Here is a 16,071-nt window from a genome sequence, read left to right as displayed (position 1 = left end):
AGCTTTCAAAATCCTGTTGTTTAGCTATAAAACAAGGCAAAGTTTCCCCCGCACATGTGTGCTAGTCGTTTCTGACTCTAGGGGCCGGTGCTCATCTGCGTTTCAAAGCCGAAGAGCCAGCGCTTGTCCAAGGACGTCTCCGTGGTCATGTGGCCGGCATGACTAGACGCCAAAGGCACACGGAATGCTGTTACCTTCCCACCGTAGTGGTCCCTATTTTTCTACTTGCATTTTTATGTGCTTTCGAACTGCTAGGTTGGCAGAAGCTGGGACGAGTAACAGGCACTCACTCTGTTGGCGGCACTTGGGATTCGACCCGCCAAACTGCCAACCTTCTGATCGACAAGCTCAGCATCCTAACCCACTGAGCCACTGCGTCCCTAATTGTTTAGCTATAGAACACTTTAAAATCCTCTTCGTCCTTTTCACCTCTCAAGTTTTGAATCTTTGTCTTTTTTTAAAAAATAATAATTTATTAAATTTATATGCTGCCCAAATCCAAGTGACTCTGACAATTTTACAAATTGTTAAAAACAATTAAAAACAAAAAAAGAGTACAATCAACACAAAAAAACAAAAGAAACACAGATGGCAAACAAATTATTGTTGAGAATGTTTGCCACTCTTATTGCCACAAGATAATCTCTAATATGGTCTCTTGCCTGAGTCTACCTCCAGTGGTGATCCTGATATCTCTTTCAAGTACACAAGGTGCTCCCCAGTACAGGCACACAGCTAGAGGCCACGTATGAGTGATATGTTCCAAGGCCTCAGCTACTCCCTCATTCCAGCATGTAGGGCCTCAGCCAAACAATCTACCAGATCCTCAGGGAAAACCCCAAGCTCTCTCTGGAACCTGACTGGGTTCATCAGTCACCTGAGGCAAGCTGATTGAACTGGCCGTATTTTCCTGCAGGAAGGGGTAGCACTTAAGCCAAAAGGCTACTAGAGAGTGATCTTTCTATAGCAATGAACTGGTGTTAATGTCCCTCTCTGTCAGATCATACTAGCTGGCAGTCTCCAGTATGCCTTACGCTGTTGATTATCTAGGAAAGGTCACAGTTTGGCAGACCACAAACTCCTAAGATGCCCCATATTCAATATCACATGATAGTAAATTTAAATCCCTAAAGACCAATGGCCCAGAGTTGGCCCAAAGGTATGTATTTGTGGAGAAAATTAATGTATATTTGCATTGTCACATAGATAAGCATGAAATTAATGCTTTGATTTTAATTCATAACATGTCCATTGAATGTTCATAGGCTTTCTTAATAGGAAAAAAGCTTTCATTTGACTTGTGTTGTTTACAGATTTCAGAATACATGATTTTGTTGATTTGAAATTAGGCAGGTCTTTTTATGACATCAAAGGAGAGAAGCAATGTGTATTGAATTTCTTTACCTGCAGCAAATGATTTGCTTGAATGGTCAGCTTGGAAATTCTCTGATGTAAAAACAGATCAACCTCCAAAGAGGCAAAGTGTTAGAATTAAAGATTGTTGAAAGTAGCTTGGAGTTTTTGGCATGCTGCAGATTCATCCTAGCGACGAATCATTGCGTCAGCTTTCATCAACCCATGCCAGACCATGTCTGGCTGGGAATTATGAACACTGTCATCTGAAACATATATAGAAGACACTAAGTTGCCTTCTCTGTGATTAATAGGGCAGCTGGTCAAAATCTGCTTCAATTTTGCACTTATTTGACAAATTGATTTGAATCATCAAAGTATTTGGGTGATTTGTTGCTACAAAAGTCTCCTCATGCCTAGAAGTCCAACTAATGTCTGGATTAATTCAGAGGCAACTGATCTTCTAAGCACCAGATCTATTTGACAATTCAATCTGAAGATTCAGTTAAAAGTCTGAATTACGACTGAAGTGGAGCTTCACATGGTCCTCAATGGTAAGTATATTTTTCATCTACTTATCTAGACAGCATCAAGAGTCTAGAAATGCCAGATTTAGCTCACAGCCAAAGTTATATTTCTTGAAGGGTCATTCATTAGAAAGGAAATAGCTGTCGAGTACTACAAAGCCCATTCATTCAATTCATAAGGCTATGTCTTAGGGAAAGAGTCATAAAGCCACCATCCTTAGTATATGTACTTCAACCCCTCCGTGATAGTCATTTTACACTAAATAAATCAATTCGTGTTTAACATAATTAAAATTAAAATTAAACTTTTGCTATTGGCTTAGAGCAGCACAGCTTTGTGTAGTCATAGGCCCATATCCATTGCATTCACTAGTTTTCCTTTCAAAAATTTATGTTTTCCAGGCTGCTGATTATTCTTTGTTTGATGGACAACTGATTTCAGACCATGACATTTATTTGCACAGGAATATGAGGATGAAGGAAGTTTGATTTATGTCCATATAGTTGCTTTTTAAATTTATAGCAGTTTCAAAATGAGAACTGTTCAAATGCCCATTATTCTGGATTCTCCTCATTACCACTACCACCATAAATAATTTTCCCTTCTTTTAAAAAAGTTGTATAATCATGGGTTGAATATTTTTATTGCATACATATTTCACTATTTCTTCAAAACTCTCAGTCTGATATCTCAACATTTTATTGTCATAACAGTGTGTGAGCTGAATTTTATAAAAGATAAATGGCAAATCCTGGGGACAGAGTGAAAAGAGGGATTAGCCTAGAATCTCCATGTAACCACAAATGAACTAAGTCTAACCCCCTTTGAGCGCTATTGACTTTTATCTAATTCTAACAAGGTTATGACTGTAAGTTAAGAAGATTCCTCTGCATGGGCTTTTAGCAATAAATCAGCTTAATTAAACCTTCATATGTGGACCTGGCCTTTCACACCTAACAATAAAAGACCCAAGTAACCCTGTGAGCTTTATGTTTTAACATAGGTTTGTATTCAGGTTTTCTCCTACATGATTTCAACATCTTAAGCACAACCCCGAATAAGGGTCTCCATTTTGGTCTTTAAAAACTAAGACATGATCACTTAAGAACTGAGGCTACCGGTTGGTGTACTGACATCTCTGAAAGAGCAGAGAGACATTGCAACAGAGATTTCAGGCTGGAACGTAGATGCTGACCTGAAAAAAAAATTGGGATCAAAGACAGATGCTGAGATAACCCACTTGTACTCTGGGTGCAGCTCTTCATAAATAAACTGCAGAAATGGAAGTTTTTGCATTCAGCTTGGGAGTTGAGCAGCCAGAAATCCTGGAATTCCACCTGCATACATAACTGCAGTATAACTTATAGGGACAATAAGCTTGCCATCCTCATTTCTTAATCACTTTGGGAAATAATTAATCCATAAATATAGAGAAATTTTCCTTTGCAGTAAAGTTAATATTCCTTTTGGTTAATTAAACCTTCTTTTAGGATTACAAAAATCAAAAGAGACTTTAAGGATTTAAAGATTTGAGAACTTCTTGAGAAAAAAACTTAACAAAGGGAACATTTAATGACATGAAGGGACATTTGATCATGTTCAATGGACATGTAAAAAAAGCCAGAAAATTTTGAATACAAATGCATACAATAATTCAGAAGATTTTAAAGACTAAAGTACTGCTGAAACCAGAGGATTTTCTTTTGAACTAATGGAAAGTCCGCTGGAAAAAAATAATGAAACTTTTGTTTCTAGGCTAGAAGGGGAAGTGTCAACCATTTTAGGAAAGCTTTGATTTGATTTATCTTGTGTCAACTGTATTTTTCCCTGAATTCGGGGAACCCTTCTTTTAGCTAAATTTATTTTGGACTATTGTAATACAGTCTACATGGAACTGTGCTTGAAAACCATTCCAAAATTACATCTGGAGCAGAATATGGTGGCGAAAGTAGTTTTGAGTGCATCTCTGTTCACCTATGTGATACTTCTATTTTGTGAACTGCACTTGTTACCAGTTTGTTTCCAGATTCAATTCAAGATGCTGATGTAATCTATAAAGCTTTTCATAGCTGTAGGGCTGAGATATTTACAAGACTACTTTCTCCAACAATTTCTCCCCATCCCATAAGACCTGGAAGAGTCAGTTGCTCCGAGTCCATCATCATCCACAACAACAAAAATGTCTTTTTATGTGAACTCAGAGATGTACCTTCTCTGTCATTACTCTGGCCTCTGGAATAACATTTTGTCCCTAAGTTTGTGTACCCTTATTCCTGCTGTTCTTTAAAGGTAAAGGTAAAGGTTCCCCCGCATGTGTGTGCTAGTCGTTTCTGACTCTAGGGGCCGGTGCTCATCTCCGTTTCAAAGCCGAAGAGCCAGCGCTTGTCCGAGGACGTCTCCGTGGTCATGTGGCCAGCATGACTAGACGCCAAAGGTGCACGGAATGCTGTTACCTTCCCACAGTAGTGGTCCCTATTTTTCTACTTGCATTTTGACGTGCTTTCGAACTGCTAGGTTGGCAGAAGCTGGGACGAGTAACAGGCGCTCACTCTACTACGTGGCACTCGGGATTCGACCCGCCAAACTGCCGACCTTCTGATCGACAAGCTCAGGAAACCTTTAACAACTGGAATCTTTCAGCAGGCCCTGTGTCAGGGTGATTTACCAATCAACTGGATTGTTGTGGGATTGTTTGATTTTCCCTGGCATGGCCATTTTTTTATTTTTGTTCTTATTTTATTGTTATGATATGTTTTAATCTTTCTGGTGTGCTGCCTTGAGTCATTAAATAATAAAGATAAGAAGGTCATTATTTTGCATATAAAGTCTTAACAGCCGCGCACAAACTTGAAAGAAGAAAATGTTTATGTATGCAAATATATAAAGAACAGGACTGGAACAATGAAGAGTAAATCAAATCAAAGATAAAAAAAACTTCCTCAAAATGTAATATAAAATGTTGAAAGAGTAAGCCTTGGATTAAAAGGATCTGAATTTAATACGAATAATGTTTTGATTATTTATTGTACTTTTCTTCTTACAAAAATCACAAACAACATATAGTATAGAGTTCTTCCAGGTTTATAGATTCTTCTTCTGACCTAAATTTGCTGAACTTCAGCCAAGAGTGTTATTATGTACCCTCAGACGGAACCATCCTGCAAGTGGGTCTGAAATCTAGGATGAATTACTGATTTTATATTGGATAACAGAAGAGGAACTCATGAGGAACAAAGACTCATAGGATAACAGTAGGGGGCTAAAATTGGAAGACAGTTGAGGGCCCCACTTTAACAAGTTATTGATAATGATACTGATCTCAAAGCAGAAAGGGTAGTCTTTTCAATCTAGTAGGCATGTGTCAAATTTTGAGAAGATGAAATGAGTGTTTTCTCTTGAAGGGAAGGAGGAATTACAAAACACCAATTTCCTTGATGAGGCTGCTTTCTCCTCTGTCCTCCAGAATCTCTCTGTACCTCCAATCTAGTCTTGTCTTTCAGGGATGCAGCTAAGCACACATTTAAATACAACCCTCAAGACAGAGCAACTTACCATTTTGCCTTGCTGATTAAAAGAGAATATATGGATTTCCTTTAGAACTATAATAGAGGTGATTTCTTGTTTTTGAAGCATGCTAAAGAAGCTCAGGTTAAGTTGGAAAGCTCAGGTTGAATTCTCCTTACTTTGCAAAACCTATCAACAGGGGATGTCTCATCCTAAAACTGAAAACAAGTATGCTTAACAGTCTTCTTAGAGAGTACTTCAGAGCTACTTGCTCTTAATGAAAATCTATCTAAAATATCTTGACACCATCATCTTAAATGCATGGGAGTAATCCTGATAGTACTTAGGGCAGGAATTCTCCAACTGTAGGTTTTGAGCAACTTAGAAAAAGGTCACAATATTTTTCTAAAATATTGCTTCAGGCAATTAAACTTGGTCTTTGAGTATTAATAAAGTTACAAATGGTTTTCTGCCTCTTTTCTTTTCTTAGCAGAGGCACCACATGATCTATGAGTCACAAACAACCCAGTGGTCTCTATGTTATTATTTCTGATATAGAATGTAACTTTGAAATGAACTTTTATTATACTCCCATGTCTATTTATTTCATAAGATATTTATCTATTAAAGTCTGCCAAGATGTCAAAAAGTCAATGAAACTGTATAACTTGCTGTGAGTAAATTGTTTTGTATTTTATGAGTGGGGTTTTTAACATAGTTGAAATGAATAAAAGTCTGGTTTCTACATAGAGTTACAACTGACAGTGACAAATTATTACTAGATATTTGCAATCCATGAAATTAGCCACCAATAATTGGGTTCTGCTTCTTTTGGAAATGCTTCCAGCTACTGTACTAGTGTCCTTGGTAGCAATATAGTTTTTATATTTGGGTTGACTGTAAAAGTATACATGGATATTTTATAGTAGGTCGTAAAGTAACAATGGACATTGTTTTCCATTATCTCAAGTTTCTAGTCATTCAAAATAAATAAATAAAAACTTGGTAAGTGGTAAGAGAAATGTTTAAAATGATAGTCTACTGGTAGCAAAGCAAAATCAAGAAAGTAGATGGACAAATGTATCTCTGATTTCATAATTGTTTCTCATACTGAAGAAGAAGGATCTTAATTTGTTATTTGTAAGAAAACACTGTTCACTCAAAGCATGAAGCAAAGCAGACTAGCTTCAGTTTTCAAAATGACCCCTAGAAATGAATCAAGGAAAAAGTAGTAAAGGTACTTTCATTTCTTATCCAACAGTAACACAAAAGAAATCACTCAATTGAGTATTGTTGCCATTTTGCAAAGTTGAGAAATCCTAACCTAAGGTTACCACATCTGGCTATAAAGCTCTGAATGACCATTAGATGACAGCAAAGGATTAGTCTTTCCTCTTTCTTGCCGTGGCATGGCTGTCTGGATTTTTACAACCTGTATGTGGCAATTTTAGTATAGCCCCCATTTTATATCCTTTTGTCCATTTCAGCTGAGATATATCACTCTCAATGTGCATAACAATTACTGAGCATTTCAGAAAGAATCTTCCAGATGGCACATTGTTATGATTATCTACGCCATGTATAAATGTTATCACAATTAAGCATCAGTGTGTGATCCCATAAACCAGAAATTTGCTCCATGTTATAAACCATATCTCTGTGGGAGGAAGTAAGTATACGGTAGACCACTATTTACTGGCATGAAAAGTAGGAAGCCTGTGGTCCTCCAGATGCTGCTGGACTGCAGATCATATCATTCTTCATTTGCCATTATGATCAGAGTTGAAATTTAACAACATCTGGAGGGCCACACATGCCTTTTCTTGAACTAGATCACCAGGTTTTCTGACTCCCAATTGTTTAATTAAAATGGAATATGGATGGTGGAATAAAGAGTGCTGGAGATGGGAGATGAGTTGGATTTACATTTTTTTATATAAAAGAATTACACTTTTAGTTCTGATGGGCTAAGTATATACTCAGAAGCTTGCTACTCCTAAATGTGAGACTAACTCCTGAGCCACTGCTTTGGTCACACATGGCTGATGATACTGAAGTTTCAATATAAAGCAATAAAGACTTCATAAATATGAAACTATCCACTCTAGGTCAGAACATCTACTGTCATTTTTCAACAGATTGAAACACCTTTTCAGCCAGCAGTCTGATCATAAGCAAAACAGACATCAGTTGTTGCTAAACAAACAGTTGCTTTGATATAAGTTTCAGCAGAGCAAAATTCAAGGAAAATCATGGACATTCAAGGAGTAAGGCCTTTAGTGTACTCCAAATCAAGATGAGCTTCTTTCCATAATGGATGACATTGAATGGACATTACAAGCTAAGAATAATGATAACAGATTTCTATTTTTATACATTTACCAAATTCAAAGGACAAGTTAAAGCTCTTGAAAATTTCTAGGCTTACCTCTAACAGATGCCCTCTTGGGCAAGATAGTGACAGATCCTTCTGCGACCTCTTCCACATCCCTCACAGGGGCAATTTTGGAACCCCAGCTGTCAGAACCCATCCAGATGAAGTGCCCACTCTGATTGGCTCGCTTTGCTGCCATCAACACATTCCTCGAGAGACAAAAGCAAAAAACAGCTTATGTGATCATCAGAGGTTTTATATTTAGACTGATGCAGGCACAGTGTCGAATTGGCAAGACAGGAAGCACCCACATTGTATTCACTATATGAATTGCAAATAAAATTAACTTGGCATGTCCAGTCATATTCAGAAGTAACCTATTCAATTACCAATTTTCACAGCACTAAGTGCTATTTGCCATATATATTTCTCTGCACATTAGATAGAAATCCAAATTTGGATTCTCCTTCAAAGCAGCTTTTAACATCTTCAAAGCAAGCATGGCCCAATCAGACCATATTTTTACAGACTATATATCACAACTTGATTATCCATTGATCCTTTATTTTGCATCTCTTGAAAATATGGGGTGTGCTTTTAAACAGTCAAAGAGTCTGAATCAGGTATACAGGAACTTTTTTCCCCATACTATTGATGTGAAGAAGTAACATGGAGTTTGTGAGACAATGTATTTAGGAGAAATTTGAGGTTCTACAACTCTTTTTAGCCTCCCATAATATACATTCTGTTTATAACTAAACTCTTGGAGGTGTGGCATAAGGATTTAGGAGAATTTAGTTACAGGATTGAAGTAAAATGTAATTACACTATTTTTACCTAGCATCTTTGTCCCAATATCACCTGAAATGATGGTATAATGTTCTCTAGGGTAAGACTGATTGCCTGTGCCATTCCACATCACCAGATAATCCCATTTTTAATTTACTTTGCACAAATCTATTCCAATTTCTGAAATTGCTGCCAAGCCCAGTAACTAGTAAACCCATCACAAGCTCTTGATTTCATTGCAATAGCTGGGAGAAATTTTATTTAATTATTATTTATTAAAATTATTATACTGCCAACTACTGAAGTCTCTTGATAACTTATAGTAAAAACTTAAAACCTAAATTAAAATCTCTGCTAGAATAATAATGTAAATGAAATCAAAATAAAAAAATAATGTAAACAAAATAAACAATTCAAACCATGTCATAGAGCTTTTTAAAAAGTGAGCTAAGTTCCACAACTCAACAAAGAGTTAATTCCAAAGAATTTGGGTGACTACAAAAAGGCATGATCCCTGGTTGCCTGCAGTAGCTTTAACTGAAGCTCCTCAGATGATCTCAAAAAGTAGGGAGGGGTAATCCAAGAGGTGTCTTATGCCTTGAACACAAGCCATAAATGGTTTTAAATATAATAATCAACACTTTATGTTTCATCTGAAACAAAGTGATTGATTCTACAATGCTTTTAACACAGGTGTAATGTGATCTTCCAAAGGACAACCTGGCAGCTGAATTCAGTGCCAACACAAATTTCTGGACTAGACATAAAAGCAGTCCCATAATCATTTAAACTTGGGTTACCAGAATATGCATCACTGTTTTAAGATCATTTTCTTCCAGGAAAGAAAGGACTTGGCATATCACCTAAAGCCGATGAAAACTATCTCTAGCTGTTGCCTCACTTGGGGAAATTGAAGAGAGATGAAAATCGAGAAATAGTCCAAAACTGTATATTTGCTTCTTTGTAAAAGTGTAATTCCATTTTGGAACATCTCCATCTTGTCTGATTCCAAATTCAATATAAAACTCCCCAAATTCAATACATTACCAACTGCAGGCAGACATTCAAGAGAACCACTCTATTATCTGAATATGTTTCAGAGAAATAGGTCTGGATACATCTGGGTACTTACATCCTATTCCAAACATCCATATTTGGAGATATTCAGATGTTAAAAAGCAGCGGAGATCAAATGGAAGGATCTAATATACCAGTGTGTAGTTAAAGCAGTAACTGTCTCCAAATAATAATACCTCCCATTCTCAAAACAGTTCTCAAAACAGTAATCGGGATGGATATAATGGCTGATACTATTAAAAGCCTTTTGAAAATTGAAAAAGAAGAGTCATATCTCCTCTGTGAATGTCCAAAGATTTATTAATTTTATTTTTACTGTTACCAAAAACAAACTTATGACTCCATCATGACCAAAAAGTTGTTTAAAAGATTTTGGGTCCAGGAAGATAGAAAACCACTTCACACACAGTCAAATTATTTGTATTTCTAACTGGGAACTGTCTGTCAAATTGATGGGAACTCTACTGCACATTAGGTAGTGGTGCTAGTGGTTTTACCAGGATTGGGAAGGGTTTGAATAGAGGAGGGACTGAAAAGTGATGTGCACCTCTTTTGCTTGGCACCTAGAATTTTATATTCTTTTTAATGATTGAGTATGTACAGATAGTCTTCAATTGACGACTGTTCAAAGTTACGTTGTACTCCAAAAAAGGTACTGATTACTCCCCTCCCATAATCACATGATAGCATTTTGGACACTTTGCAACCAGTTGCAGTGTCCATGGTCACATGAACACAATTTGTGACATTTTTCCCAGTTTCTGGCATTTTTTGCTCTGGCAGGATGGATTCACTTGATGATATTACTCATTTAACAACCACACAATTCACTTAACAATCACGGTGATTCACTTTACAATGGTTGTAAAATCAAGCCAGTGCTGACCTGCTTAAAAATCACAATGACTTATGATAAAAGTCCTGGGTTCATTATGGTCATTAAATGAGGGCTACCTGTAATACAGAATTAAACATTTATTTATTTTAGTCACTAAAGAGTACACTTGGGTTACTTTATTTTGCCATGTCCTTGGTAAAGCATCTGCTTAGAGCAGAATGAGCTCTCTCATTTTCAGTCTAAAGACTTTGGGAAACGGATACTTGTTAACTTTGAGATGGTCTCGTTGCCATTAATTACTGATGTTGTTATGGTGCCTTCCAGTCAGTCTTGTCTCCTGGCAAGTGCCTGGATAAGTCTTTGCAGTTTTCTTGGCAAGATTTCAGTAGTGGTTTGCCATTGCCTGCATCCTAGAACTGAGAGAGAGAGAGAGAGAGAGAGAGACTGACCAGGTGGCTTCATATCTAAGGCAGGACTAGAGCTCATGGTCTTCTGGTTTCTAGGCTGACACCTTAACTACCAAACTACTCCTTAACCTTGATAATCTCAGTTATGGTAGAATTAAACAAACTGAGTAATGGTGATTCAGAATCTATATAAACTAGTCATATACCCTCCTACATGGAATGGGACAGAATTAAACAGGAGAATGCTGCATGTTTTCTGGTTTTGAAGTGGTCCACCCACCATGGTCTCTTTGGGATTTCATAAATGGCAGAAGGGTGTAAGGTCTTCCTTTCTTTGTATACTTTTACTCTTGAATAGTCTTTGCTCCTTGTCTTGTGTTATGTTATAGTCTTGGCTATTCCTTGACAACTATCACATATTAATTTGCTGTTATGCTGCTTTTTTATCCTGCCTTGAAATAAAGGCTTACCTGCCCATATAGTGATCATTGCTTTTGAATCTAAAAGAATCCCATATTCCCATCTGTTGGACAGGGACACAGCAATACAATGAAAGAGATCTTTACCATTTAACTGGAGATGTTGCAACTGAATCTGAGATCTTCTACACAAAAGTATCTGCTCTACATTTGAATTGCAGCTCTTCCACTTTAGGACATAATCCTGTGCAAGTCCTCACCAAAATTATGACACACACTTAGTTCAGTGAGGTTTATACTGGACCTTGGAGGTGAAATCCATCATCACTTTATAATAGGTTATCTTTCTTGTCCAATTTTCATTATTTCCCATGTGGTCTAGATTTGATAATCTGACTTTGAAAGTTTGGAAGAGGAAATGTTTCTCCCAGATCAGTGGAAACTACTGTATAATTCAATGGAACTCAACTATTATACTGGATTGCAGCCTTACTTCAGGATTTCCCAGTTTAACATTAATGCTTTTGTAATAAAATCATTTACATACACTATCAAAAACTCCTTGAAAATGAGAGAGGGAAGAAGTACAAAGATAGTTGGCCTATTATACTATTAACATCTTTGAGCCACATAATCTTAAGCAGTGAAAAATTAGGCAGAAATCAGAGCACAGTTACAAGAGCCAAGATAACCTCAGTGAAAATGTGCTAAAGGCTTTCTTACAGTTTCTCAAAAGTTTTCAGCCTTTCCAAAAATTGTCCCATTTTTCTATCTCATTCTCAAGCTTTAGAAAGCCTTTAGCATTTATATGAGTGGCATTTTAAACTCTTTATTTTTTGCTAAATGACAAAGTACAGTTGTTTTTTCTTATATAAATTTCCTCTGTGGGAGGAGCTGCAATATATTGTCTTTCTATGAACCTGAATAAAAATGCAGGAAGACAGGAAGACTGTGGGCTACTGGAAAAAGGAGTTGGAGAAATGATATTTTTTATTTTTTTTATTTTAATCCCATTTATATCCCGCCCTTCTCCAAAGACTCAGGGCGGCTTACAATCTAAGCACAAATCAAATCTGCTTAGCAATGGCCTTCATTCTATGTATATGCCTGCTTATTAGGGCTTTCCCCCCCCAAGCGGCATTATTACAAAGTCAGCTTATAAACCTTTATAAAACATCCACACCACCTCCTCATTACTAAGGCAAGAATTTCACATTGTGTACATGAGAATGTCACCAAACTGTTATTATTGGCGGGGAGGGATGGGTGGGAGAGAAAGAGAGAGAGAATCAAAACCCATTTATTTTGCTTCAAATAAAATTGAAAAAGTGCAGCAGACATTTTCAGCATAGCAGTATGTGCAACTCTGTGATTTTAAGAAAAGTTAATATAGTATCTTTGGGGGTTTCTCTTTCTTCAAAGCAACACAATTAATTTAGATGTGATCCTGATAAGAGAAAGTGTCATAAGAAGAGATTCCATATATTCTCATTAAGTATATACCCCCAAAGAAGGAAAGCAAAAGTAATCGGGAGTACCTTCCCCTTCTCAAGAGTGACTGGAGGGATTGCGGCTGCCTCAGGAATGTTCTTGCAAAATGGATCGTTATACAGTCAAAGCTGATTGATGATTTCTATATTATTTGATCAATGACCATTTTTCATTTTTTTTTCTTTTCTTTTTTTTAAATCAACCCAACGTATGATTCAATGATTCATTTTAACATTACTGGAATAAGATGACTTACAACTGTGTTATTTACTCACTAAATAAGCAGATGTCAAAATGTGCCTGGAGATCTGCAACATTCTTCATTCTCTGAATGTTAAGAACCTCTCCAGAGTCTCCATCCTAAGCAACCAGGAGCACTCTTGGAAGGCAGAGGTCCAGCTAAAACAAACAGAGATGAACCCTATCCACAGTTTAGAGCTACCAAACTGAAGAGCAAGTATATTTGGCTGGTTTTAAATAAGCCCTTAGCAAGAAAATAAATGAAAAGGGTGTCCAGTGGATCAATGGATGCTTTGTCAATAACAAGCTTGATTAAAAAGTGATTAAGAGAATAGAGATAACAAAACTGAATGGTCCCTGGAGCCATTGAGAAACAGCAAGTGCTTTTGAAAGGAGGAAGCAGCAAACACAGTAGTGATCATGATAAGAATGACAGATGACATGCAATGATAGCATGGAACAAAATAACATCAAAGTCAAGATTATCCAAAGGAGGAATGAAATAGAATTGAAACAAAAAAAACCCTGTTATCCTGTTATTATAGCAGTAGCTCACTTTATAATATGCAATTCTTTGCAATGTATTTTTGGTCGTTTAGGATATTTTATAGTTGTGTCAATGTTCTGCCAAGGACTCCAAATACCCATAGAATTTATGTCTTTAGTGAAATGTAACAGATTCAAGGATGTTGCAGTGACTGCTTCCTTATCTCATCTCTTTTCTGCAGTTAAGTACGGGATCAGCTTGTTAGAATAACAATTAAAGTCTTGGCACCTCCTATATATCAAAGCTGCTATGCTGTATTTCAAAGAATGTTACTGTAAAGGCTTTGCACTTTGAATAATACTGTCTCTACTTTCTTATCTTGCATTCTTATCAGTTGTAAACTAATTCTCTGGGGTCTATTGAATGTGGATATGCTTAAAATATCTCTGATCAATATTCTAAGTAAGATCTATGTAACCCTGGAACTCTTGCTCTTCTTCAGGAGACCAATGATTTACCGCTATATAGTAAAAATGATTATTGAATTCTCTCCAGTTGTTGGCATTTTGAGAGTGAGTTTTCCACCATGTTTCATTTTTACACCACAGTCCTATCTATCTCAAGACCTCAAAATGCCATTATGTTCTATGGCAACACTTAATAATAGCTGTTGCACAGCCTGAAAAACTTTTATTGTGTCGTTATGAGAAAGAGAAACATGAAGAAAAGAAATTCTCAAGGTCATTTAGTAGAGTAGTGGGACAAATGGAACTGAAATGTTCAAGGATCAGGACCATCATCTAGTAGCTAGTCTTGGAACTAATGGACAAATTAAAAGTGAAAACATTTATAACAGCCCAAGAATTATATATAATTTAAGAATTACCATAAACTATGTGCAGTGATTCCCTTATTAGAATAATAGAATCATAAATTTAAAAAATTGAAAGAGGCAGTTTATACCATAAAATGTAACTGTCAGTAAAGGTAAAGGTAAAGATTCCCCTGCACATGCATGCTAGTCGTTTCCGACTCTAGGGGCCGGTGCTCATCTCCGTTTCAAAGCCAAAGAGCCAGCGTTTGTCCGAGGACGTCTCCGTGGTCATGTGGCTGGCATGACTAGACGCCAAAGGCGCACGGAACGCTGTTACCTTCCCACCGTAGTGGTCCCTATTTTTCTACTTGCCTTTTTACGTGCTTTCGAACTGCTAGGTTGGCAGAAGCTGGGACAAGTAACAGGCACTCACTCTGTTACACGGCACTCGGGATTCGACTCACCAAACTGCCGACCTTCTGATCGACAAGCTCAGCGTCCTAAACCACTGAGCCACCGCATCCCTAGCAACTGTCAGTATAGGAATCCAAATAAAGAATCCCAGACAGATAGTGGCCCAAATACTACTTAAACATAACCAGTGATGGGGAACTAGCACCTTACTAAGTAATTGGATTCTCTTGCCACATTACTCGATTGATAGGAAGTTTCTCAAATTATGCAAATCTGTCTTCCTATAACTTAAATAACATTATTTAATGCTAGCAATCAGGTCTTGGCTTTTTTTTTCTCTGTGACATTCTCTCAGGCACTTGAACAGTGCTATTTATTGTATTTCCTCAGCATCCTCATCACATACTCAGTTCCCTCATTTCTTTTTAGTTCCTATCCCCCAAATTATCCTTATTCCCTTTGTCTGAATTTGTACCAATTTCACTGAATCCTCTGTAAAGGATTATCTAAGGGAACACCTGCTACTGGCATCAACTTCCCATAGTCCTGTGCGCTCCCACAGGGAGTGCCTTCTTAGGGTACTGCCAGTTAAGGAATGCCGGCGGGTTATCCCCAGGGGAAGGGCATTCTCTGTGGGCGCGCCGGCCCTTTGGAACCAGCTTCCCACAGAGCTTAGGACCGCCCCCGACCTTCGCTCATTTCGTAGGGACTTGAAAACTTGGTTTTTTGAGTTGTCTGGCCCAGACTGAGGGGTTTTAATTTTTAATTAATGGGGTTTTAGTTAAGTTCAGGGATTAATTTAATCTTAGTTTTAATCATTTTTAATTGTATTTGATGCATTTTAACTTTTAATTTTCCCTGTAAACCGCCCTGAGTCCTACGGGAATAGGGCAGTATATAAATTTAAATATAAATAAATATAAATATAAATAAAGTATGGTGCCTAAATTTGGAGAGTAGAGGAGGATGGATCTGGCTAAAACAGAATCCAGTAGGAAATTTCCTTCTCATTTTTTGTGGATGAAGCCTAAATTCCCTTTGCCTTTTTTGCCCCCATGTCACACTGCTAGCACATACTCAGTTTGCAAACAATTACTATTCAATTAATCTATCTAGAGGAACTGTTTGGGTTAATTTCATGGAGCTTACATTCAAACAAGCAACATGTTCCTAGGTTTTTTTAAGGTCACTCAAATTCCTCTAGGCCATCTATCCCACTGTAAGTATACTTTTTAAGTTTTGAAAAATTAAGCTTATGGTGAAAGTTATGGTAAAATACTCATCACTATAAAAATGTGGGGGAACAAACTTGGCCTAAGAAAATTAATTACATTTT

At 37.1% G+C, this 16,071-nt stretch overlaps 1 protein-coding gene across 1 annotated transcript in view; it reads right to left on the bottom strand.

The window, feature by feature from the left end:
* Positions 1 to 16,071, bottom strand: part of GRM4 (glutamate metabotropic receptor 4) — a gene marked incomplete at both ends in the record, with an annotated part of 317,732 nt that overhangs the window by 85,387 nt on the left and 216,274 nt on the right. The window contains one exon of the mRNA XM_083358303.1: positions 7,814 to 7,968. Coding sequence (XP_083214429.1) covers positions 7,814 to 7,968 — 155 coding nt within the window. The remainder of the gene's footprint in view (positions 1 to 7,813; positions 7,969 to 16,071) is intronic.

This window comes from Vipera ursinii, assembly GCF_947247035.1.
Source record: "Vipera ursinii genome assembly, chromosome: 3".
NCBI lineage: Eukaryota > Metazoa > Chordata > Lepidosauria > Squamata > Viperidae > Vipera > Vipera ursinii.
Note: the sequence above shows the minus strand (reverse complement) of the source record. Positions and strands in the feature narration are given on the sequence as shown.